Source organism: Osmia bicornis, chromosome 9, assembly GCF_907164935.1.
Source record: "Osmia bicornis bicornis chromosome 9, iOsmBic2.1, whole genome shotgun sequence".
Lineage (NCBI taxonomy): Eukaryota > Metazoa > Arthropoda > Insecta > Hymenoptera > Megachilidae > Osmia > Osmia bicornis.
In genome coordinates, this window is record NC_060224.1 from 885,992 (window position 1) to 908,842 (window position 22,851).

The 22,851-nt window shown below is 31.5% G+C and overlaps 9 protein-coding genes and 1 long non-coding RNA gene across 28 annotated transcripts; 4 read left to right on the forward strand and 6 right to left on the reverse strand.

Annotated features, from left to right (window-relative positions):
- Positions 1 to 224: 224 nt before the first annotated feature.
- On the reverse strand, positions 225 to 1,077 carry LOC114873100. The gene is made up of 2 exons (XM_029181043.2): positions 801 to 1,077; positions 225 to 692 (listed from the first exon to the last, which is right to left on the reverse strand). Exons 1-2 carry the CDS (start codon positions 1,075 to 1,077, stop codon positions 346 to 348), a joined length of 624 nt encoding a protein of 207 aa, XP_029036876.1. The 3' UTR covers positions 225 to 345.
- Positions 1,078 to 1,331: 254 nt separating this feature from the next.
- LOC114873099 (origin recognition complex subunit 1) lies at positions 1,332 to 4,527 on the reverse strand. Of its 2 annotated transcripts, none has more exons than XM_029181041.2 (6): positions 4,324 to 4,527; positions 2,675 to 4,124; positions 2,328 to 2,601; positions 1,992 to 2,257; positions 1,620 to 1,903; positions 1,332 to 1,523 (listed from the first exon to the last, which is right to left on the reverse strand). In XM_029181041.2, the coding sequence occupies exons 1-6, from the start codon at positions 4,352 to 4,354 to the stop codon at positions 1,345 to 1,347; spliced, it is 2,484 nt and encodes an 827-aa protein (XP_029036874.1). In that variant the 5' UTR covers positions 4,355 to 4,527; the 3' UTR covers positions 1,332 to 1,344. The 2 variants fall into 2 exon arrangements, with proteins under 2 accessions (XP_029036874.1, XP_029036875.1); XM_029181042.2 differs by having other exon boundaries at positions 2,675 to 4,153; positions 4,324 to 4,525.
- LOC114873102 lies at positions 1,333 to 1,985 on the forward strand. Of its 2 annotated transcripts, none has more exons than XR_003788859.1 (2): positions 1,333 to 1,425; positions 1,782 to 1,985. It is a non-coding gene; the product is annotated as an uncharacterized LOC114873102 (long non-coding RNA). The 2 variants fall into 2 exon arrangements; XR_003788858.1 differs by having other exon boundaries at positions 1,415 to 1,507.
- Positions 4,528 to 5,481: 954 nt separating the features above from the next.
- On the forward strand, positions 5,482 to 6,500 carry LOC114873107 (splicing regulator RBM11). Its single transcript, XM_029181049.2, has 2 exons — positions 5,482 to 5,674; positions 5,909 to 6,500. Exons 1-2 carry the CDS (start codon positions 5,591 to 5,593, stop codon positions 6,407 to 6,409), a joined length of 585 nt encoding a protein of 194 aa, XP_029036882.1. The 5' UTR covers positions 5,482 to 5,590; the 3' UTR covers positions 6,410 to 6,500.
- Positions 6,501 to 6,592: 92 nt separating this feature from the next.
- LOC114873108 (glucose dehydrogenase [FAD, quinone]-like) lies at positions 6,593 to 9,257 on the reverse strand. 4 transcript variants are annotated; one of them, XM_029181052.2, is made up of 11 exons: positions 9,022 to 9,257; positions 8,721 to 8,920; positions 8,551 to 8,662; positions 8,354 to 8,410; positions 8,182 to 8,297; positions 7,957 to 8,124; positions 7,721 to 7,874; positions 7,488 to 7,648; positions 7,221 to 7,398; positions 6,936 to 7,140; positions 6,593 to 6,868 (listed from the first exon to the last, which is right to left on the reverse strand). In XM_029181052.2, exons 1-11 carry the CDS (start codon positions 9,173 to 9,175, stop codon positions 6,676 to 6,678), a joined length of 1,698 nt encoding a protein of 565 aa, XP_029036885.1. In that variant the 5' UTR covers positions 9,176 to 9,257; the 3' UTR covers positions 6,593 to 6,675. The 4 variants fall into 4 exon arrangements, with proteins under 4 accessions (XP_029036885.1, XP_029036884.1, XP_029036883.1 ...); XM_029181051.2 differs by having other exon boundaries at positions 7,488 to 7,630; positions 8,354 to 8,488; XM_029181050.2 differs by having other exon boundaries at positions 8,354 to 8,488.
- Positions 9,258 to 9,417: 160 nt separating this feature from the next.
- On the reverse strand, positions 9,418 to 13,015 carry LOC114873109 (serine/threonine-protein kinase grp). 3 transcript variants are annotated; one of them, XM_029181055.2, is made up of 10 exons: positions 12,914 to 13,015; positions 12,384 to 12,624; positions 12,056 to 12,298; positions 11,835 to 11,957; positions 11,529 to 11,752; positions 11,125 to 11,445; positions 10,708 to 10,911; positions 9,990 to 10,225; positions 9,765 to 9,899; positions 9,418 to 9,690 (listed from the first exon to the last, which is right to left on the reverse strand). In XM_029181055.2, the coding sequence occupies exons 4-10, from the start codon at positions 11,894 to 11,896 to the stop codon at positions 9,472 to 9,474; spliced, it is 1,401 nt and encodes a 466-aa protein (XP_029036888.1). In that variant the 5' UTR covers positions 11,897 to 11,957; positions 12,056 to 12,298; positions 12,384 to 12,624; positions 12,914 to 13,015; the 3' UTR covers positions 9,418 to 9,471. The 3 variants fall into 3 exon arrangements, with proteins under 3 accessions (XP_029036888.1, XP_029036890.1, XP_029036889.1); XM_029181057.2 differs by having other exon boundaries at positions 11,529 to 11,723; positions 11,835 to 11,986; XM_029181056.2 differs by having other exon boundaries at positions 11,835 to 11,986.
- Positions 13,016 to 14,454: 1,439 nt separating this feature from the next.
- LOC114873073 (prefoldin subunit 6) lies at positions 14,455 to 17,845 on the reverse strand. Of its 10 annotated transcripts, none has more exons than XM_029180959.1 (6): positions 17,753 to 17,845; positions 17,607 to 17,660; positions 15,906 to 16,083; positions 15,069 to 15,138; positions 14,793 to 14,988; positions 14,455 to 14,715 (listed from the first exon to the last, which is right to left on the reverse strand). In XM_029180959.1, exons 3-6 carry the CDS (start codon positions 16,053 to 16,055, stop codon positions 14,586 to 14,588), a joined length of 546 nt encoding a protein of 181 aa, XP_029036792.1. In that variant the 5' UTR covers positions 16,056 to 16,083; positions 17,607 to 17,660; positions 17,753 to 17,845; the 3' UTR covers positions 14,455 to 14,585. The 10 variants fall into 10 exon arrangements, with proteins under 10 accessions (XP_029036792.1, XP_029036796.1, XP_029036794.1 ...); XM_029180963.1 differs by having other exon boundaries at positions 15,902 to 16,083; XM_029180961.1 differs by lacking the exons at positions 17,607 to 17,660; positions 17,753 to 17,845 and adding an exon at positions 16,312 to 16,403.
- On the forward strand, positions 15,997 to 18,118 carry LOC114873072 (protein farnesyltransferase subunit beta). Of its 3 annotated transcripts, none has more exons than XM_029180955.2 (7): positions 15,997 to 16,089; positions 16,326 to 16,442; positions 16,531 to 16,650; positions 16,731 to 16,969; positions 17,047 to 17,347; positions 17,426 to 17,667; positions 17,732 to 18,118. In XM_029180955.2, the coding sequence occupies exons 2-7, from the start codon at positions 16,329 to 16,331 to the stop codon at positions 17,919 to 17,921; spliced, it is 1,206 nt and encodes a 401-aa protein (XP_029036788.1). In that variant the 5' UTR covers positions 15,997 to 16,089; positions 16,326 to 16,328; the 3' UTR covers positions 17,922 to 18,118. The 3 variants fall into 3 exon arrangements, with proteins under 3 accessions (XP_029036788.1, XP_029036790.1, XP_029036789.1); XM_029180957.2 differs by lacking the exon at positions 15,997 to 16,089 and adding an exon at positions 16,106 to 16,197; XM_029180956.2 differs by lacking the exon at positions 15,997 to 16,089 and adding an exon at positions 16,118 to 16,197 and having other exon boundaries at positions 16,295 to 16,442.
- A 422-nt stretch (positions 18,119 to 18,540) lies between these two features.
- LOC114873074 (mitochondrial import inner membrane translocase subunit Tim16) lies at positions 18,541 to 19,338 on the forward strand. Its single transcript, XM_029180969.2, has 2 exons — positions 18,541 to 18,599; positions 18,661 to 19,338. Exon 2 carries the CDS (start codon positions 18,764 to 18,766, stop codon positions 19,154 to 19,156), a length of 393 nt encoding a protein of 130 aa, XP_029036802.1. The 5' UTR covers positions 18,541 to 18,599; positions 18,661 to 18,763; the 3' UTR covers positions 19,157 to 19,338.
- LOC114873070 (exonuclease 3'-5' domain-containing protein 2) lies at positions 19,317 to 22,592 on the reverse strand. The gene is made up of 7 exons (XM_029180951.2): positions 21,818 to 22,592; positions 21,381 to 21,522; positions 21,010 to 21,309; positions 20,821 to 20,945; positions 20,319 to 20,728; positions 19,864 to 20,240; positions 19,317 to 19,784 (listed from the first exon to the last, which is right to left on the reverse strand). Exons 1-7 carry the CDS (start codon positions 22,048 to 22,050, stop codon positions 19,584 to 19,586), a joined length of 1,788 nt encoding a protein of 595 aa, XP_029036784.1. The 5' UTR covers positions 22,051 to 22,592; the 3' UTR covers positions 19,317 to 19,583.
- Positions 22,593 to 22,851: the final 259 nt, after the last annotated feature.

Here is a 22,851-nt window from a genome sequence, read left to right on the forward strand (position 1 = left end):
CTTGTGCTGATTATAATTAATTTAGAATCAATGGGAGTCAAAATTGTGTCTTTTTAGTTATGAATACGAGGTATGGTAAAACAGGGACGACCGTCGAGAACAAAGCATATCCAATCTTTGTACCTGCAGTCAGTGATGATAGTTCGACAATCGAATAACAGTAGTGCGATTACCGAAGCCAACTTCAAAACGGAATTTAAAATTATATTTTTCGAAACGCAACATTATTTTACAAAATATTTATTTATTTATTTCATTGTTTCCATTGAAAACTTAAGTTGATCGATACAATATTTTCTCCGGTGTATTTTTTACAAATATTTATACAGTGATCATTAATGGAAATTATTTCCTATAAACTGCGATACAATCATTCGTTCGTTCTAAATATTTATAACTTATTAACTTCCAACCGTATTCGTTAAATTTTTGATCGAAAGGCATCGGATCAGTCCATCGATTTTCACCATCTTTAGGTCCAATAATAAAAACGAGATTTCCTTTATAATTCTCAATATAATTCCAAAATGCTGGCCCGTTATTGAAATAACAAAAAAGGAGAGCGTAATTGTTTGGTAGAGAAATTTTAGTATCGCTTTCATGTACGAAAATCATATTTTCTAAAAATAAAGGTGGAGAGTATTTGCTACGCCACCACGAATGATCTAGCTCTATGCCAATTACATCGAAACCTTGAACAAAGAATTAAGTACTAAAACGGGAACGACTGACAAAAACTTATAAATGGAACTTTTACGTCATGCGACACGTGTATAAATATTTAAATGTTAAAAACTCACCGGAATACTTTTGAAACAACCATTCGAACAATCCACATCCGCATCCTATACTTATTAATCCAACTAAATTGTATTCATCGATTACTTCTTTAATCCAATGTAAATCGTTGGTAGTGGGTAATACCCAAAACAATCTGCTTTTGTCTAATTCACTTAAAGTGCAATCTAAATTAACAATATCCTGCCACTTTTGTTCTTTGTAAAACATAAGAATTTCTTTCTCAACAGCTTCGTTAAGATGTTGGACGTGTACCATTTTAGATGTGTAATTGCACATTGTTTAATAATACACAGGAAAATTTTCATGCGAGATCTTTAAATTACGAAATTCACCAATATATATTGATAATATGTCGATATTATTAAAGCACATTTATAAATAAGCTTGTATATTAATAAATTAAAAAATGTCTCGTTTCATTATACAATTTCATCAATTAGTAAACACTTTATGTTATACGATTCACTGATATAAGTTACAATCTAATATAAAAATATCATTGTAAAAATTATCTAGCATACTTAAGACACTGTTTAGGCCACACTAGTCGCACACCAAATGTGAATTTAGTTCGTGTAGCGCATAGTGAACATCGTCTACGGAGACATTCAACAAAAGTTTTTGGTATATATCGTTTTTTGAGTGTTCGCATATTAATAATCTACTAGCGCCCAATCTCGAGCAAACAGCGAGCGTTTCTGTCACAGTAGGTACTTCTATGCCTAAAACAGAAATAATCAATGTAATTGCGATAACATTACATTTTTCTTTTTTTTTTTTTTTTTTTTTTTTTTTTTTAATGAAACGAATAAGCGAACCATCAAAAGAACACAACGATTCAAGCTGATAGTATGCATCCTTAAAATATACTTCCTCTACGGAAGTCCGTGTAACTTCAGCTGATACTGCTTGTAAAAATATTTGCTCCATTTTCGAACAATGTTTAATCGCTTGAACTTTAGCTGATGCGATCATTTCAGATACAGCCTCGGTTACATCTTGAAGAGAAATAGTTTCGGCATTTCGTGATTCTGCGATTTCCATAGCACGACGACATATGTCTAGAGCTCGTCTAGCATCTCCGGATACAGCAGAAACTTTTCTGAAATAAAACCCTTGTTTATGTAAAAATGTTATAAACCATAATGAACTGCGTTTAATAAAAAGCTAAAGTATAATTGTTACAGTACCGTGCAACGAGTTGTACAGCTTCGCTTCGAAAACCGTTAAAATCTTTAAGCCTGGACATCACTATTTCTTGTAACTGCTTGTAATTGTATGGTTGAAATGTTAATCGCGTTAGGCCTAAACGAGATGTAACACGTCCCATTAAAACTCTCTCAGGTAAATCCATAGTATTAGCTATAGTAATAACAACTAATTGTGCTGTTGCCTTTGTTGGCCAATCTAGTAAATTGTATATAACATCCTGTCGTTTTGTACACAAAAAATCGAGCTACAATAGTGCAACAGTATTAGTAATAAGTAATAAGAGTAAATACATAAAAGATGTAAACCAATCATACTTCATCTACAAGAAGTAATGTCATCTTGGAATTGGTCCTATGAAATCTTTTATCAAGTATGTGATATGCTTGCTCCCAAGTAACTATTTTACCGTCCAACTGTTTTAAAATTTGTACATAAGCCTGTCTTGGCTCTGTCAATTTCATACCATTGATTGCAATATAATTAAAATCATCTAACTGGCCTTTACTGTTCAATTTCTGCAAGCATCTCACAGCTTCATTTACAGTTGCAGTTTTACCTGTCCCTGGTACTCCACTTATATATATGCATCTGTAAATATTTTCAATGTATTAGGTGCATTTAACAAGTGTATGTATATTTTTTTTTTCTTCTCTCAACATACCCCCCACTTTTATCTTCCAATTTTCCTCTGAGAAATGTAAAAATATTATTGAACTCCTCTTCCCTACAAGGCAACGACTTAGGTATAGAACAAACATGTAATCTAGATCTAGCTTCTTGCAACGGTGTGGTTGGCTTTGATAAAAAACCACTTCTTTTTCGCATTGATGGTGTTAAATTACTATATTTTATTGAACGCGATTTTGGAGTACTCAAATGAGTTTCTTCTAAACGAGATTCTATACTTATTTGTACATTATTTTGGTTCTGTGGTGTTAGAATATTTTTTTTTACTGACAAAACTTTGTTATATCTAGGTGTATTAGCAAACCATTCATCTTCTGTGATACTCTTGTTATCATTCATAAATTGAACATTATTTTGCACCTCTTCAGTAACCATTCTCTTTTTCTTATTTGTACTAGTTGGAGTTTTAACTGCTGATGAAATTTTAATACGTTTGTACATATCAGCTAAATCTTCACTGTTATCTTTATTATTGTTAATATATTGAATGTTTTTCTGTTTACTCTCAGAAATCATTCTCTTTTGGTTATTTGCCTTAACAGGAGTAGGAGTATTACATATTGGTATTGATAAATCTGGTTTTTCTGTGTTCTCCATTCTTTCTGGACAATACTTGAACATCCTTTTCATATCTTTTTCAGAAATATTAGGTTTTGTTATTGACTTCACTTTTACTATTTTCAGATCTTTTGGATTGCTATCATATTCGTTATCTTTTATAGAAGAAATGTGATGCCGTTTATTGTTCCTTGTATTTGAATTTAATGATTCATCTTTTGAACTATGACTATCAGAAGCAATACCTGATTCTTTATTTTCCTTTAATTTTAATACATTTTTCCCTGTTTCCATGTTTGATATAATAGAATTAACAAGTAATTTATCTTCATTATAATTAATGGTTTTTCTTCTTCTCAAAGATGGGGAAGATCTTAACACAGGTAATATATCACATTGATAAGCAGAAAATCTGGATGGTGGCCTTCTATTTCTAGTACCTCTGGATACTTCAGTTTCATTTTGTTTCACTTTTAATTTATTCTTATCATTTATATCAACTTCTTCATCAGAATCATCTTTATTCTCATTGTAAGATTCTGTAACTTTTAGCTCTAAGTGACTGATCTTCTTTTGTTTTAAAAACTTGTTGTGAGATTTATTTGTTGTAAGCTTCTCACATTCAGAATCTGTATCAATTTTATACAAACTTTGTTCTGTAGATCGTCTTAGCTTAAGTTTAATTGAAACATCTTCATTTTTTAAAGTATCGCATTTTGGTAATACATGCTTAGCAGGGCTCAACAAGCTAGCACCTTCTTTATTTGAAGTTACTTTTAACATATTTCTTTTTACCGTGTTTTGTACTTCGATATTTTTCTTCTTAGGTAAATTATTTACTATTGTATTTATAGGTTCCTCTTCATCTGAATTTGATAGTATTTAGATCTATTATCTGATAGTCAGAACATTGATTTAATTTTGAAACCATTATAAGTTTAACTTTAATGTTCTAAATTTTTCGTAAATCTCAAAAACTTGTATTTTATTAATAATAAATTTAATACACTCCTATCGGAATATATCAAAGTAATACATCATTAATTATTATAAATTTATACATACTTATTTGGTGTAAATTGGTGAAATAAATCATTTTTCGTTAGTAACACACGTTTGTTTTAATTAAATAGAAAGGTGTTTTATAAAATATTTTATTGATAATATATGTATATATATATATGTTACCGCCAAATGTTTTTTGTTAAAATACAACCATAAGTAATCTGCTCATCTGAATTGCCCCGTTAATTAACTAGTTGTGTCCTCTTCATACGGACCTGATTTCATCATCATCAGGGGTGTCAGTGACCCCGCTGCGCTAATGACGCCCTTAGCATACCGACATTGTCTGGGGCATCAAGGACCCCGATTCAACAGTAGCACTCTTTGCATACTGACCTGATATCTTGGGGTTTCAGGAACCCCGGAGCACCAGTGATTCTCCCTGCATACCGACATATCATCATGGGGTGTCTGGGACCCCAATTGCATTTTGCATGCCGACCTGGTATGCTGGGGTTTCAAGGACCCCGAAGTACAAGTAATACTCTATGTATGCAAACATTATGGTATTCGGGGTGTCAGAGACCCCAATGCATCGATGGAGCTCTCTGCATACCGGCATGATATTCTCTGGGGTTTCAGGGACCCCGAAGCCCAGATGCTGGTTTATGCATACCGACTTACCCTGGGGTGTCTAGCACCCCAAAGCACAGGGGATACTTCATACGTATCGACTTACCCTGGGGTGTCTAGCACCCCAAAGCACAGGGGATACTTCATACGTATCGACTTACCCTGGGGTGTCTAGCACCCCAAAGCACAGGGGATACTTCATACGTATCGACTTACCCTGGGGTGTGTAGGACCCCAAGCTCAGGTAATACTCTATGTATACCGACATGATATCCTGGGGTTTCAGGGACCCCGAAGCACCGATCATTCTGTGTGCATCCTGACTTATCATCCTGGGGTTTCTGGTACCCCAATGCACAGGTGATACTCTATGCATACCGATATGGTATCCTGGGGTTTCAGGGACCCCGAAACCCAGGTGATACTTTATGCATACCGACTTACCCTGGGGTATCTAGGACCCCGAAGCATAGATGATACTTTATGCATACCGACATGATATCCTGGGGTTTCAGGGACCCCGATGCGCCTATCCTCCTGGGGTGTCAAGGACCCCTAAAGCCATTACCCTTCGAGAACAACGACATATCCTCTCTTCTTGGTCTGTAGTCACTGACATCCGTTTCAATGTTTTGAGTAAATTATTTTCATAAATATTTTATAGAATATTTGCTTTCCGTTTTATTTTATTATCATGGATGAAGATATTCGTACAGTTTGGTGTGGAAATTTAAGTGAGAAAGTAACAGAAGAAATTCTGTATGAATTATTTTTGCAGGTTCGTATATTATGGATATACATAACCACAATGTGAATAAACATTTTGCAGACATTTTAATTGAATTGTTGTGTTTAATAATAAATAATGCATATATTTATGTTGAGTATTACATTTAAGTTATGCAATTTTACGTGAACTTTCGATCGATTGAGCTTAACATTTCAATGTTTGCAAAATTTGTTTTGAAAATTAATATATTTTTGTAGAATAATGTTTTTTACAATGTTATAGGGTGGTCCCGTACAAAGAGTTTCTATTCCTAAAGATCGTGATGGCAGACAAAGATCTTATGGATTTGTAACTTATAAACATATTGATTCTGTATCGTATGCTTTAAATCTGTTTGATGGAACAGTACTATTCAATCGGCCCCTTAGTATGAGCACCAGGAAAAATGCAGAATTACCGCTTATTAATAATACACCAGATCATTTTATGAATATTAATCATTTGCTTCAGTTAGGCCAACAAATGGTGTTAGGAAATAGTATGTATCAGATACAATCAGACTCATTTCAAACAAACATGTCACCAAACACAGTTTCACATACAAAAAAAATAGACACTTATAAAGATGATAGAATGTCACGACGCGCACATCCATATCATAGAAAGCAAACACAAAATGATAGCCGCTATACAGATCATAGGTCTAAAAGTAATTATAGTAATCACAGATCAAATGACTATTCTAGACGTGATTATAAACGCAATAGGCGTAATTATCGTTAATATTTTTTTGAATACAGAAACGAATAAGGAATATAATAATTTCTATTGTTATAAATGTTTAAATTAATGTGCATTTATGCAACTTCAATGATTTAAATTTACAAAGTTCTATTTAAAAGATAATATTTATACAACTTTACATTTTATACTACCCTGATAAATTTGTAATTAATTTATAAAAGGAATCTATTTTATTTTATAATTCGTGTACAAAAATAGCAATAAATTAAAGTTAATTAAATTACATTTTTCTTCCATATATTGTGTTAGTCTTTAATTATATGGTAATAGTTAGGTAGTTTATAACATTTTTTGTTGTTTATTTCAATTTTTGTGTTCTGTTTAATTATACGCGCTGCTTTTTCGGCAAGCATTATAACTGCGGCATTAATGTTACCACTTGGTAAAACTGGAAGTATAGATGCATCAGCTATGTACAAATCTTTTGTATTATAAACTCTACGAAAAGTACTTTTTATAGTATTTATAAAAAAACACAATTATATATTTAAAACTGCTTAATTACCTATACATTTGATCGACAACGTCGCCCATACGACATGTACCGGCAGGATGATACGAAGTTAAAGTTAAATGTTGTATATAACATTCCCAATATTTTGTACTATCAAATGTTTCATTTTCACAACCAGGAAAATGTTTTTCATAAATAGATGCACCAATACTTTTCATGGCATCTGTTCCAACAAGGTTTTTTACAAATTGCAATCCTATAAAATTTAATGCGTGTATAATTTCATCATAAATATATGATAATTCATATAATTGTATAAAACTTCGGTAATATTACCAGCTATAAGAATTGCAATGTCGTCTTTATTTGATAAATATTTTGGATCAATTAAAGGTGGATCTAAAGGATCATTACTTCTTAATTTAATTTCTCCTTTACTTTTCGGATGTAATAAAACGGGAGCAATGGTTATTGTATTCTTGTTTGAAATAGGTGCAAAATATTCATTATAAACCTATAAAACAATACATATAAAATTAGTGTTCAAATATATTAGTAGATGTTCTTTCAAATTTATATCATTAATAATTTGTTAGTATACACCTTATCAGAAATTCCCATAGACTTCCTTAAAACAATACCATTATCCTTTGACAATCCCATTGGCATTACCATTATCTGCAAATCTGGTGCACTTAAATTACCTTTCTGAAAAGAACTATGAAATGTTCCTAAAACTTCAACTCCTGTAAATGTCCAAGGACCTAAATTATATAAAACATGATTACTTATTTAAATAAACTATAAGCTTTTTTTATTTCAAAAAGAAAATTTACCCTTTCCATACAAAAAATAATTTATTGCTGATATAGGGTTCAAAGCATTAAACATGTTAAAATCTATGCTTTTATTCAGCATAATTAAATCAATTCCAGTAAGTATGTGGTCTACTAAATATTGACCAACTGGTAAATCATTAATAACATTTATCTGAAATATGTAAATTATTACATTGTTATAAAGAATATCAAATGTAAATATTAAAAATCAATATTAGAAAAACAAAATTTACTTTTAAATTTTGCAAATGATCTTTTGGACCAATACCAGATAACATTAATATTTTTGGAGTACCAATTGCACCAGCACTAAGAATAACACCATGTTTTGCAAATCTTTTAAATGTCTTATTTGATCTAATAAATTGTACTCCCATTGCTCTATTTGACTCCATTAATACCTTTAAAGAATCTGTGATTATATAAAAAAGTAACATTCCTATAGATTTTAAACATACCTTTTCAACATGAGCATAAGTTCTAATAAACAATTTATCTCTAAAATTTTCATACAGTAATTTGTCCGTACTCCATCTTTTTCCATTTCTTATGGATAACTGTGGTTTCATGAAACCTAAGTCAATAGCATATCAAGTTATAATATTTTTTTATGTGTAATATAATAATTACCAGTTTTTAAATCATTATTGATATTGCCAATATCTTGATTCAATTCTTTTAATCCCTCTAAAATTACATTAGCAAGATCAGTATTCCATTGTAAATCACTTATATGCATTGGTCCACCATTTTCTACAGTAGGTTCTATAATAATTTCCAACTTATAATATCAATTAAAATAGAAGGTAATAAATTTTGAATATTACCAATAAAATCTGGAAACCATTCATTGTAATCTGAAGGATGACCTCTTACGTAAAGCATATAATTTAATTGACTTGTTCCACCAAGAAGTTTACCCATTGGCCATTTACTTTTCTACAAATAAATTTTTAATGACAAATCTAATTAAACAATATTTATAGTTGATAATTACATTATTCTTTAAACTTTTGCAAGCATTATCTTGAGGTACAGTAGTGTACTTCCAATCATAAGGAGTATTCTGTATTAGAGGAGCTAAAAGTGGAATATCCACAAAGGGTGGTGCAAATCCTCCAGCCTCAAGTAATAATACTTTGTATCCATATTCTGCTAGCTTTGCAGATAAAGTTGCACCTGCACTACCAGCTCCAACTGTATACAGTTATTAGTTTTTACAAAGTATCTTTGTAAGATTATACTTGTTAAACATAAAAATGTAATTACAGAATATAAAAAATATATGGCGGACTTACCGACAATATAATCATAAATTTCAAAATCATTAATATCATTAGAAAACCAATGCTTATAATTATCGAAGAAGTACACGAAATTAAGATAACTAGAAAACATAAATACCATTAAACTGGTAAATGTAAATGTGATAAATTGTAGGAACATCAACATTTGAATAACAATCCAAAATTGAGGTTAAGGTGTGGTTGATAATACCCAGCACTTCATCGAATATCTTTTAGAATGAAAAACGTGATTATTTTATGTATAGAAACTAATAAAATTCATAGATATTGGTAGCTTAAAATCACTTTATTATTAACAAAAATCTGACAATATGTATATAGTAATTTCACTAACATTGATAAAATTTTACAAGCAATCATGTATAAAAAAATAAAGTATAAAAATGATTTTTTTAAAAGAATATAAAATATTTATTTAAAATTTAAATGTATACATCATTATTAGGGTATGCATTCTGTTGCAACAGCAATAGGCCATGTAACAGGACCCTTTAATATAATATCTTCTAACAATGATTTAATTTTGACAAATCTCCGCTTAAATTCAATACCACAGCCTTTAGACAATCGGAAATCAACTAGTATTTTTCCATCCATTTCAACAATATTTGCTTTAAAAACCAAAGGCATTTTTCTTCTGTCCATAGTTGATATGGTAATCTACAAAGATAATTACAGTTTGTTATTTATTAACAGAAGCTAATATCACCATAAACAATTATTTTACAACTTACTGTGCCAAAATTATTAACACGACAGGTATAACTTTCATTCTTTAGGCAATTTAGTAATCTTATTACAGTCGCTTCTAACTCCGTTTTAACAAAAAATCTTGTCATACGCCGTACCAGTCGTTGGAAAGTATTTTGCTGAAAATATAAAATTAAATTATGAATAGTGTGACAAATTATACATTAACTTAATTATAAGCTAGTAATTGCGTAAAAACATTTACTAACCTGGCTTGCTTGTGTAAATTTAGTTTGTACTTGGGTGCATAATAACAGATCCTCAATATGGGCAGGTTGTGAAAATGAAAATCCTTGCCGTTCATCCAAATTAATTTGTACAGCATTAGCATTTTCTGTCGTAGGTAATTCAGGTTGCGATAAACCAAACCTTGTTAAGTTTTCATCTTCTAACACCTGTCTTGAATCAGTCTCATCGGGTCGAATATATCCTTCTATAGTTCCGGCTGTGATGAAAAGAGTATTTAAAATATTATAAAAAAATTGTAATATTTTACATTTATTTGTAATTAGAGAATTCATTTTCACATTAACTAAAATTTTTAATACTTTAGCTGCATATGCCAGTGCTCTTTGCTTTGGTAATCTAGCTTTATGATCCTTAATTAAAATCATAGAGCTGTATTACCAAAGTAAAGGCAAAAGCTTTGATTATAACTTTCACCAACTTCTAATTTTTCAATTTAATATGTAATAATCGAAAATAAAAGTGTAGTTTATACCATACTTAAAAGTACCTCAAAAACTTGTTGCTTTCAATATCCACTCAGTTAGATACCAAGCTGCTTTGAGTAATTTAATGTACGTACTCAGAGTCACTCAGTACCTGACTAAGTAAATACTTCTTTAATTTTATCTGGAATTTTATTAAAATTGCTATTATATTCGAAAATACTCCAACTTTTCATGTACATAAAATAAGACATACCTCTCTGGAATTTCTTGATGAACCATCTATGTTGTTTAATATCCTTTATGGTACATCTGGCTGATGGTGAGTGTATAAGAATATTTTTAATCAGAGACAATGAAGAATTGTCCAACTTTTTCCATGGTGTAAGAGACATGTATTTTCCATCTCTCCATGCCATATATTCTGGACACTCTGCCAAGGACTGATCCCAAGGCAGTTCTACAGTTTAGACATGGACCAGTTAAAAACTAAGAAATGTAAGTTATGGATTAGACCTAAACCATCTGACTAAAGATCACAATAATCTATATTTTACAACTATGTTTGAAAAGTTAGATTAAAACTGCTTCAATTTATCATTAAAATAAAAGTTACACGCGTGAAATAGTTTTACAATTTTCATAATCTTCATACTCTTTAAAAATTGATTACCTCCAGCCAGCAAAGCTACAAGAATTATACCACAAGACCATATATCAGCAGGTTCAGCATGATAAGGATATAGTAATACTTCTGGAGCTACATAAGGCAATGTTCCACATCTTTTTTCCAAACAGCGTTCTTTGCCTCGCAAACGATATATTGTAGCCAAACCAAAATCTGAGACTTTTAAATTATCATTTTCATCTAACAGTAAGTTCTCTGGCTTTAAATCTCTGTGCGCAATACCCTTACTATGAAGATATTCTACTGCAGATATTAATTGTTTGAAATACTTTTGTGCTTCCCAAACTGGCATACCAACATCTGGTTCTATTTTGAACATTAAATTTAATTTTATTAATGACATAATAATTTCTAAACCTTTATTTGAAAAATCAGTAACTTTGTCTTACCAATCCTATCAAAAAGTTCTCCTCCTGAAGCATATTCTAAAAAAATATATTCCATACTGGGTTCACTACGTTTCCCAAAATACTGTATGATATTGGGATTAGAGAGTGTACGATGAATAGTAGTTTCTTTTTTAACTGTTTGTCGGGCATCTGGATGTTTTGCTAAATCTATCATTTTCATGGCAACAGCTTCACCTGAAGATTTATTTATAACTAGTTTTACTCTGAAAAATTTTTACAAAAATTTTTAATATTTATGCATACTGTTGTTAATTAATTGCGTAAATTAAATATGTTCAAACGTACTCGCCATAAGCACCTTCTCCCAAAGTGTGCCCAAATATCCAGCCGTCTACAAATTCCGTCATTTTTCCTGAGCATACCTTTTTTGTCCGACGATGGAAAAGATTCTTGATCAACGTTCTCTACCTACAAATGATTAAGCGTAATAGCCTCTTCTATGAACAGAAAAGCTATTAAATTAATTACTACTAATAGTAACAATTTTATTTAAGAAAAGTTCTTACAGTTGAGCCATTTTTCATAAAAACGATCGGCCTCCCAAAGCACGTGGTTTTAATCACATCGACGAAGCATCGTGCATTTGATAGTACCGAACGTAAAACAACGACAAGTTACATTTAGAAGTATATATTCGCACGATTGATAAGGTTTTTTTCAATTACGTTTACATAAATGCTATAGTTAATCCTTTAGCGGTAAAAAAAGCGGTTACAAGTCCAGGTACTTCTTTCTCGAAATTGCAAAAACTGCTTGAATGGGAGGAATTATGAAACAACATGATAGACATACAACTCTAAAGGAAAAACCACGTAGTCTAGATATAAACATTACAAATTTCTCATTGGTCGAATCACATTGATGGTGATACTTGAAAATCCCTATTTCTCAAAGTACAGGTTCTGCGTCCCTCTAGGGTACATGACGATCTAAACCAGCGAAGGGGAAGCTGATTCGAGTCACTGATTTGCGGCAGCGAAGGGAAACGCCATGGCTGATCGGCACCGCTGTCAACCGCAGAGCAAAGTGAAACCCCCCTCAGTCTTACAGCGACCACCAAGGAGCGCGGATCTACCTGTTAAACATACATACACCCTTATTTTATCTTCTGCATGTATTTAATTTACTATATTTATCTTCTTAATTCCTTCAATAAACTTATTAAAAGGATGAACGTGTTCTGTTATTACTCTTGTGTGCCTCGCCTATTTCATTCTTTTATTCATTATCCTACCCTAGTCATTTACTATTTTATCCCTCTTCATGGGTCACGGCTCACCCTTCCCAGTTATATCATATTTTTTTGTCTTTGAACCCCTCCCTTACATCTCTGCAACCTTAACATGTGTACATCCCTTACATACCTGCATTTTTTACATCCCAGCAACCCTTATCTCCCTGCATCACTTAGATGTCCTTGCATCCCTTACACCTCTCTATTCCTTACATCCTTGAACTCTTTATATCTATGCAACCCTGACATACTTGCAATGCAAAAAGGAACTAAATTTTGCATAAATTTTGGCCCTCTGGCGGCAAAAATGCGAACTAAAATCTCAACCTTCGATCAGCGCCATCTGGTTTTGGAAAAAGGAACTAAATCATGCATCATTTTTGGCCCTCTGGCGGCAAAAATGCGAACTAAAATCTCAACCTTCGATCAGCGCCATCTGGTTTTGGAAAAAGGAACTAAATCATGCACCATTTTTGGCCCTCTGGCGGCAAAAATGCGAACTAAAATCTCAACCTTCGATCAGCGCCATCTGGTTTTGGAAAAAGGAACTAAATCATGCATCATTTTTGGCCCTCTGGCGGCAAAAATGCGAACTAAAATCTCAACCTTCGATCAGCGCCATCTGGTTTTGGAAAAAGGAACTAAATCATGCATCATTTTTGGCCCTCTGGCGGCAAAAATGCGAACTAAAATCTCAACCTTCGATCAGCGCCATCTGGTTTTGGAAAAAGGAACTAAATCATGCATCATTTTTGGCCCTCTTGTGGCAAAAATGTGAACTAAAATTTCAACGTCGGGTCAGCGCCCTCTGGCGGCCAAAAAAGGAACTAAATTTGTCATGAATCTTTGCTTAAATAAGCAAAGGGATAAATTCAGGGATGTAAGGGATGCAGTGATGTAAGGGTTGCAGAGATGTAAGGGATGTAGAGATGTAAGGGATGCAGAGATGTAAGGGTTGCAGAGATGTAAGGGATGTAGAGATGTAAGGGTTGCAGAGATGTAAGGGTTGCAGAGATGTAAGGGATGTAGAGATGTAAGGGATGCAGAGATGTAAGGGTTGCAGAGATGTAAGGGATGTAGAGATGTAAGGGTTGCAGAGATGTAAGGGTTGCAGAGATGTAAGGGATGTAGAGATGTAAGGGATGCAGAGATGTAAGGGTTGCAGAGATGTAAGGGATGTAGAGATGTAAGGGTTGCAGAGATGTAAGGGATGCAGAGATGAAAGGGATACAGAGATTGTATTGTATTGTATTTGAGTTTTCTTGGGCAGGGAGAGACCACACCCTCACTCTCCTCTATTTCTCACTAGCTTTTCAGAGTTTTCCACGACAAAAACCCCGAAAAGAAAAACTCTATAAAAACCCCCCAGGCAAAAAAGTCTTGCCTACACCAGTGCGAGGGAAAATATCCCACAAAATAAACCCCAACTGACTCTTTTGAAAACACGTCTGTTCTCCACGGCGGTTACCGCGAGACTCCATATTTATTTATAATCATGTATACGCATTTATCGATGGAGTCTTCATTCTTGTTTTATTATACTTTAGCATTACGTTGTTAGATAGCGCTGACAATGTAAACGAATATAGCTTTATACATAGTTAAAGTTAGTATTTATTATCATTTAATATCAGTTTATAATTTACAATCGCTAAATTAAATAAAATCATAAAAACTTTGATCAAACTTTATTAATAAATATAATAAAACATTAGATATAAAGATGTTCAAGGTTACATGATCTTTATTACAGAAGATTATAAAACCTTGTTATGTAGACCCTTTATATTTCATGTGTGAAATTATGCCTTTGGTTGAGAAAGGGATGCTTTCAATTGAGCCTGTTGAAACATGTGTTGATATTTTTCTAATGTTTCACGATGTGTATCTTGTTTCTTATCTAAGGTAGTTATTAATTCTTCCACTCGTTTCCTAAATTTGCATAAATGAAAAGAATTATTAAATTATTGGATTTCTTATACTTTTGCTCTCCTTATTTAATAGCTTACAATTCAGAGGAAATATATTCCATCCGCTTAGCAACATTTTGCTTAGCTTCTTCTAAATCCTGTTTAATGAGAGCAGTTCCTACTAGTTTAAAAACATCATCTTCTGGTTTCATACGATCCAATTCTTTCTTAACTGCAATATTCTCATTTAACTGTGCATCCAACTGTTGTCTTTGAATCAATGCTTTGGAATAATCTGATACAAACAGAAAATTAATTATAATCACTTAATATACTTTAAGGAACACATTCTATATGCAGAAATAAATAAAATACCTTTTTGAACTTGTTTATATTTGTCTATTTCCTTTTTTAGATTCTTCTGAATTTCCTCTGTCATGTTTGTCTAAAAATGGAAATTATCAATGAAAAGTAAGTTACCTGATAACCATGTTGTACAATATAATAAAACAATATAATACAGTATAATATAATTTTTTGACTATACAGCAAGATCTCAATTAGCATTGTTGTAATTATTATATGAATAAAAATAAATTGTTTAGATGAAAAATGATCTCCTATACTAATACATCAATATTATCATACCATGGTTGAAAAACGTTTTCTAAAGATCTTCTTTTATAAATTTCACTGTAACTAAACACCTATTACAGAGAAACAAAAAAGAACAGGAAATTTTAAGCTCACGTACTCCCCTTAATTAAATTTATACGTATTTCGTTAACCAGATTTATTCCAAACTCTTCCAAACATTGACTAACATGATACAGTGACCGCAGAATAGAAATGTCTAAATATTCTTTTCTGCAACTGCTACCAGGTGGCAATACAGTTGATGCATAATATTTTTTGTTTGGAATTGCATCTATGTATGTTAAATTATATCAATAACCTCTATATACATAGTTGACAAACAATTTGTGAATATTGTCTTTACAGAAATTAAATAAATGGAAACGATATTAGAACAGCAACGACGTTACCATGAAAAAAGGGAAAGGTTGATGGATGCAATGGTTAAGGAAATGTAGAGATGTAAGGGATACAGAGATGTAAGGGTTGCAGAGATGTAAGGGATGCGGAGATATAAGAGATATAAGGTTGAGCCCCGTGAAGCCATGAAGAGAGATAAAATAATAAATGACTTGCGATAAAGTCGAGTTCTGCTTCTCCGATGTGCATGCGCAGTCGACTACTTTCATCGAGGTGTGGTAGAGGAGGGATTGGCGACTGGGGTTGTCTGGAACCCCAAAGTGTTGAATAGTCTTTGGTGTATAGTCTTTTTGCATCTGTAGTCATTGCTACTAATAAGAAGGCTCCTCATAACCTTAAAGTAATTATTATATATTCACTGTGAAAGTGATATGATTATAGTAACACTATGAAATTTAATTTAAAATATAAACTTGCGTCATGAAATGGAATTTTACCGCATAAAGAGGTGACAAAAGAAACAGTTTCTTTTGTCGTTTTCTCACTTAAAATCTCGCGTAGTAAATTCGTATTTTTTGAGCGCAGTTTAAATTTATTTCTTTCAGTTGCTAATATAACAAACCGTATGTTCAATAGATTATGTGGAATTCAATGTATAATGAACATGATGAACCACGCATTAGAAGTTACGCCGAAATACTAGAACAAAAGCAGGATGACGAAAACCACCCAACTGCAACTTCTCTCAAACAGGTAGGCTATTTATGTTTATAAAAGCAAGTAACCTGTATAGGTCTGTTATTTGATTCTTTGTTACTATTTCTAAATATTTTGTTTACAGAATCGAGTGGAAAATGATGTACTTAAATTGTATAAGTTAAATAATGAGCCAATTTTGACAAGACAAAAGCACATTGGACTATTAAAAAAATCTTTGACCCATCTTAATGAAGCATATGAGGTGCAATTGTAAATTATTCAATTTTATCAGATTTATGTCTTTGTTTTTTGTACTATATGCATATATTATTTGCTTTTCAGTGTTTAGATTGCAGTAGACCATGGTTATGTTATTGGATTTTACATTCTCTTCAAATTTTGGATGAACGTTTAGATCATGATGAATCTTCAAAAATTATTGGCTTCTTAGCCAAGTGTCAATCAGCAGAAGGAGGTTTTGGAGGAGGTCCAGGACAACATCCTCATTTGGCTCCTACATATGCAGCAATAAATGCATTATGTATCATTGGTACCCCTTCAGCTTACCAAGTAATTGACAGGTATATTTAATAGCAATAAGAAGTTTAAACATTGTTACAGTTTCAAGATTATTAATAGTAATGTTTATTGATTTTAGAAAAGGACTTAAACGATTTTTATCATCTTTACGTGGAGAAGATGGTTCTTTTAGCATGCACGCGGATGGAGAAGTAGACATAAGGGGAGTATATTGTGCACTTGCTGTAGCAAAATTAATAAATGTATATACCCCTGAAATATTCAAAGGAACTGAAAATTGGATAGCTAAATGTCAGACTTGGGAAGGTGGTTTTGGGGGTTGTCCTGGTATGGAAGCCCATGGAGGATACGCATTCTGTGCATTAGCAGCACTTGTACTTCTTGGAAAAACTCACTTCTGTTCTTTAAAATCATTATTGGTACATTTTATATTATATATTTAATAACGTGTGTTACAAAAGTTTATATTCATATATGTCTATTTATATTACTTTCAGAGATGGATAGTGAATAAACAAATGCGCCTAGAAGGTGGATTTCAAGGACGTACTAATAAATTAGTGGATGGTTGCTATTCATTTTGGCAGGGTGGAGCTTTCCCACTAATTCATGCAATTTTAGCAAAAGAAGAAAAAACATTTAATTCTGATTATTGGTTATTCAATCAAGAGGCCTTACAAGAGTATTTATTAATTTGCTGTCAACATCCCCATGGAGGTCTTTTGGATAAACCTGAAAAGTATGTAATATTATATTATAGTTAAAATACTAATAATTTCATAAATTTTGTTTATTTATTTCAGAATTCGAGATATATATCATACCTGTTATGCGCTTAGTGGATTGTCAGTTGCACAAAACTCTCCAGGGCAATTGATCATTGGATCGCCTAATTTAAATTTAGTGGAAATAATTCATCCTGTTTACAATCTAGTGCTTTCTTCTGCAGTGAATGCATTAAAATACTTTAATACACTACCGATACCTGACTGAGTCTATATTTGGTGTTCAGAGTGCATTGATAAAATGAATGTTTTTACTTTAATTTAAGAGAAAGTTTAGAAACAGATTCTATCTCACCTAATATTAAAGTTGACCAACAGAGTGTAAATAAAGTTATTTATTAACGAAATTAAGAATAATTATAAACTGTTATACCGATAACTTTTTGAATAGAATATTAATGAATATTTATAAGAAGATTTTATGACCTTTAACACTTTTCGTCCAAGGAAAACTTTTTAGATCTGTATTTATACATGCATTGTATGAATATATTACATTTATTCTTTCTAACCTAACATATTCTTAAGAACACATATGTATAAAAGAAACTCAATCAAATGCCATACAAAATAAACGCAATTATAAAAATATATAATACTGAATTAATAATGTATAAATTATAATTGAATACCTATGCTGGTCCATTTTATATAAATGATAATTTTATATATATACTTGCATTACTTTTACAAAATTATGAATAAGTGTATGTAATGTCTTTAAATTCTTAATAAATAAACTCATCATATTGCGTAAAGGTTTGAAACAGCATTTGTCAATGTCTTTTTTTATCAAGGTAGGTATAATACATAATAAAATATAGTTGTAAGATGTAAGCACGTTCGGAAATGGTGCAACATTAGGTTCGAAACGCGTGAGAAGCAGGTTATATAAAAAGACCTTCGTAAAATTTAAGATCAGTAGTGTCATTATTTAAATGTTACAGAAAACGAAATCTACTCAAAGAAGTGTCTTTTAAAAATTAAAACAAAAAAGAAAGTGTCTTGAAAACTGTTTTTACAACTATTTTCAACTTGAACAAAAAGGTTATGGCGAAACACTTGGTACAAATAATTGTAATGGGTACACAAGTTGTTGTTAAAGCGTTTGCACGGGCACTACGACAAGAAATTGCTGCTAGTCAGGCGGCTGCACGTAAAACAGGTGGTGGATCACGAGGTACTCAACATGTAGCAGCCAATTATAAAACTGGAATTTCTTTAGAAGAAGCACTACAAATTTTGAATGTTGAAAAAGTGGAGCAGTTAGATGCTATTGAACGGAACTATAAATACCTTATGGAAGTTAATGACAGGTCTAAAGGTGGTTCTTTTTATATTCAATCAAAAATTGTACGTGCTAAAGAACGTATAGATGAAGAATTAAAAAATATAAAAGTTCCTCCTCCAAAAACAGATACCACGCAAGAAGTTTCCAAATGACTTTAATAAATTTTTATATAGGCTTAATTTAATTATATTTCTAAACCCTGTAAATATGCATCTAATGACATATTTTCATCATAAATGAATAGTATGAAATATACCATCAACAAGATTGTCAGTACTGTATTTTGTTTTGTTATTGGTTAAAATAATGAAATAAAAGAAAACATTTTATTTGAGATACACAGTTTACCAGTCTTTGCCTTTTTACAAATTACAGTATTTCCAAACAATTTCACAAATGAAAACAGAGGTCTTATGCATGTGTTTACATTGTGTTTATATATGTATATATGTATAGAAATATATATATATATACATGTGTATTGTATGAATATCAATATATGCATTAAGGGATATAACAGTCTTTCAATACAAGTACTCGCTCTTATACGAGTCCTTTTAGGTACATAATTCTTAAAATTCAGTATGCCAAACCAGCTACTTTTACATCTTCCGGTTCAATTCTATTTTGTGACTGACGAATAGTCAATCTCTCGTGATTGTGACGTACAGACCACAAGTTTGGCAAATGTTTTGGTTTCATAGTCAAAAGAAAATGTTCTCTCCACATGCGTTCCAATTCTACTAATCCCCCTTCCTTTCTTTGAAAATACTGAACCACCTAAAAGACAAATTTATAAGTATGTTTAAAATTGTTTCATAAAATATCTCATTTTTGCTACTTATTTGCTAAAAAGTACCTTTAAACCATGAGGTTGACATTTAAACTGATCATGACTAGCCACTGACACCATAGCATTTTTCAACTCTCTACTCAAAGCATCGAGAAGAGCAGGTGTTATTTGTTGTTGACTTGTACATTTCAAAATATAATGTTCTAGTTCTTGACGCCTTACATCCGGTAAAGTCGTGCTTTCTTTTAAAGCCTTAACAGCTGAATGCAATTTTCTCCAATTATTTACATTCTTATTACGTGTATGTGTTAATGGGCCAGCTAAAGGAGCATCACACATATCAGCCAGTTTTTTTCTCAATTGCAGATCATTACAATTACTTGTTTCATGACACGATGGACACAATAATAATATATCGTGCGATTGATGAGCTTTCATCACCACTAGAAAATATGTATGTATGTATAATTTTATCAATGTTGTATTATGAAGCGAAAATACATTTTTAATTTACAACTCACCAGGGAAGTATTTACGGTATTCTCGTGGAACAACATTTTTTCTAATGAATTTCTCTGAAGTACCGCACACTACACATTGATTAAGCTTAACTTGCGTATAATATTGTCCAACCTCACCCAAAGCACGTCCAGAGGGTTCAAAGTTTAACCTCACGGTAAAGGGTACTGTTTCAATTACATTCCCTAATCCTTTAGTAACATACCATTCTGCCTTTTTACGATCGCAGGTACACAATATGTCTCCATCTGGTGCTTGCAAATAGCAGTTGTGATATAATGGTTTATTTCTAATAGGTATATTACTTGTATGTGTAGCATTGTTTGTTTTTAAATAATTGCTATCTTTGTGAACATTGCTACATTTCGTACTTTTGTAATTACTGTTTGTGTGCGTGTGTTGAGCCTTGAACCTTAAAGAATAAAATGTATACATCATTTTTTATGTCTCAAATAATAACTATAAAAAGCCAAGTAACTTTTAATTTACAAAACAACTTATTACCTTGTATCAATTACACCACTAGGTAAACAGTGAAATTGCATATTTACATTTTTGTTACATACATGTTTTATATAATTCACAAAGTTTTGCCATAAAGAATACTTTTTCTTTATCCTTTGCACGATCTATAAAGGAACAATATAAATGTTATTATTTTAATAACAACAATATAAATGTATTTTCTCTCACCTGGTCATAAATAAGAACAGACGCAATTGCATCGCAAGCAGCATATGCTACTTGTTCGTCAGTGAGGGTGCCAGCATTCCAATTGCCACACCTTACTTCTATCAATTTATCCATTTCCAAACCCAAGTATTCTAAACTCATTGCAGCTAAACTCTTTGGACATGGTAAATTTACACGGTCTGCCAATGTCCTCAAATCAAGTGTACCGCAAACTTTACACCCATAATCTGTTATTATTTTTTGTCCATCTTCATATGAAGCAACTCCAACTTTGAGGATATGTTTACTAGCTAGTAATTCCTGAAAAATATTCAGTTTTAGATTTACATTATTATTCCTATAAATTATATTATTTATGAAAAGTTACATACCTTTAATTTATATGGAATATATCCAATTTTACCAATGCGGAAAAGACCGCATACTCCATTAAAGGTAGCAAGTTGGAGGAGAGAAACAGGTCCTTCGTTGGCCCATTCACAATCAAAACCCAATACACCATTAGATAAGTTGCTTTGAAATAAAAAATATTTATTTTGGAATATGCAACTGAATGATATCAATACTCTTGTAAAGAGTGTTAAAAAGAATGTTTTTTTTTCCACATTTTGTTGTTTTAGAAAATTACAAAACAAAAAAGATGATACAAATAAAGACAAAAAAACATAAACACAGTTGGTACACAAGTTCAAAGTATTTATATAGACAGACACAGAACATAGAAAAAATGTAAATATAGCAGCATTATGTATTTGATACACACAGTATACAGAACATATAAGGCTACTAACAGTAAGATATAACGTACCAGCGAATACGTTGAATGGCGTAATCACATTTTTCTGGAGTATCTGCCAAAATAATTTTGTCTAATGTAATCTTAAGTTCTTGTTTCTTATCACTTTTTCCATAACTCTTGTTTTTTATACTTTGACAAAGGTGTTTAACACTTTGAAACACATTTTTGCGGTACTTAGAAGCTAAGAGTACAAGGCCAACAGTTACACATACAAAAAACATGTTGCTCTTTACAGAATGCATTAATTGCAAAGTTGAATTTTGAGTTTTGAGAGAATTAGATTTAAAATTTCTTATATACAATTTATTTTCTTCTTTTACGTATATATATATAATATGTTTTTATTATATATATATATAAATATTTACAGCAATACTCGAATGTATTAAATAAATAAATAAATAAGTCAGTTTAATTTATCGTTATGTTGAAATAGAAGAGCTATAAATTATTTGATCGTGACAAACTAGTTGATAGATGAAGAGTAATAAAGGTAAGAAGTTCCAAAAAAAGTACGTTTCGATTATTAAATCATGAAAAATACGTAAATAATTGTGCGAAAGGTACATCACGAAATTAATTATGAACAATAAATTGATAACCGAACAAGGTTCAAGAAAACCCGTAACTAATATGTGTAGCTAAGAAACGTCCGACGTATGCCGGTACGGGTATCACGCACGACTGCGATATGTTTATGAGTGCTATAGAGGCTATATCTAACGTTATTCTTAAAATTTTTCATATTCATTAAATGTTTGAAATGATCGTTATGCTAATTGGTTAAATTAACTTGACATTCCTATGCTAAATATATTGGATTTATAATTGTACAAATTATTTTTTACTTTTTTTTAATATACATATCAATAATAAATCAAATTTTCTAAATATACCATCGTGCATTGCAAACAATTTTTGAAGTTCCAAAATGTATATATAATTTTAATATCGACATATTTTCCGACTAATTTTTGAAACATGTGATTATATATTTTATAAATAATTTTGACATAAATTAATTAAAATATTTTCTCTTATTG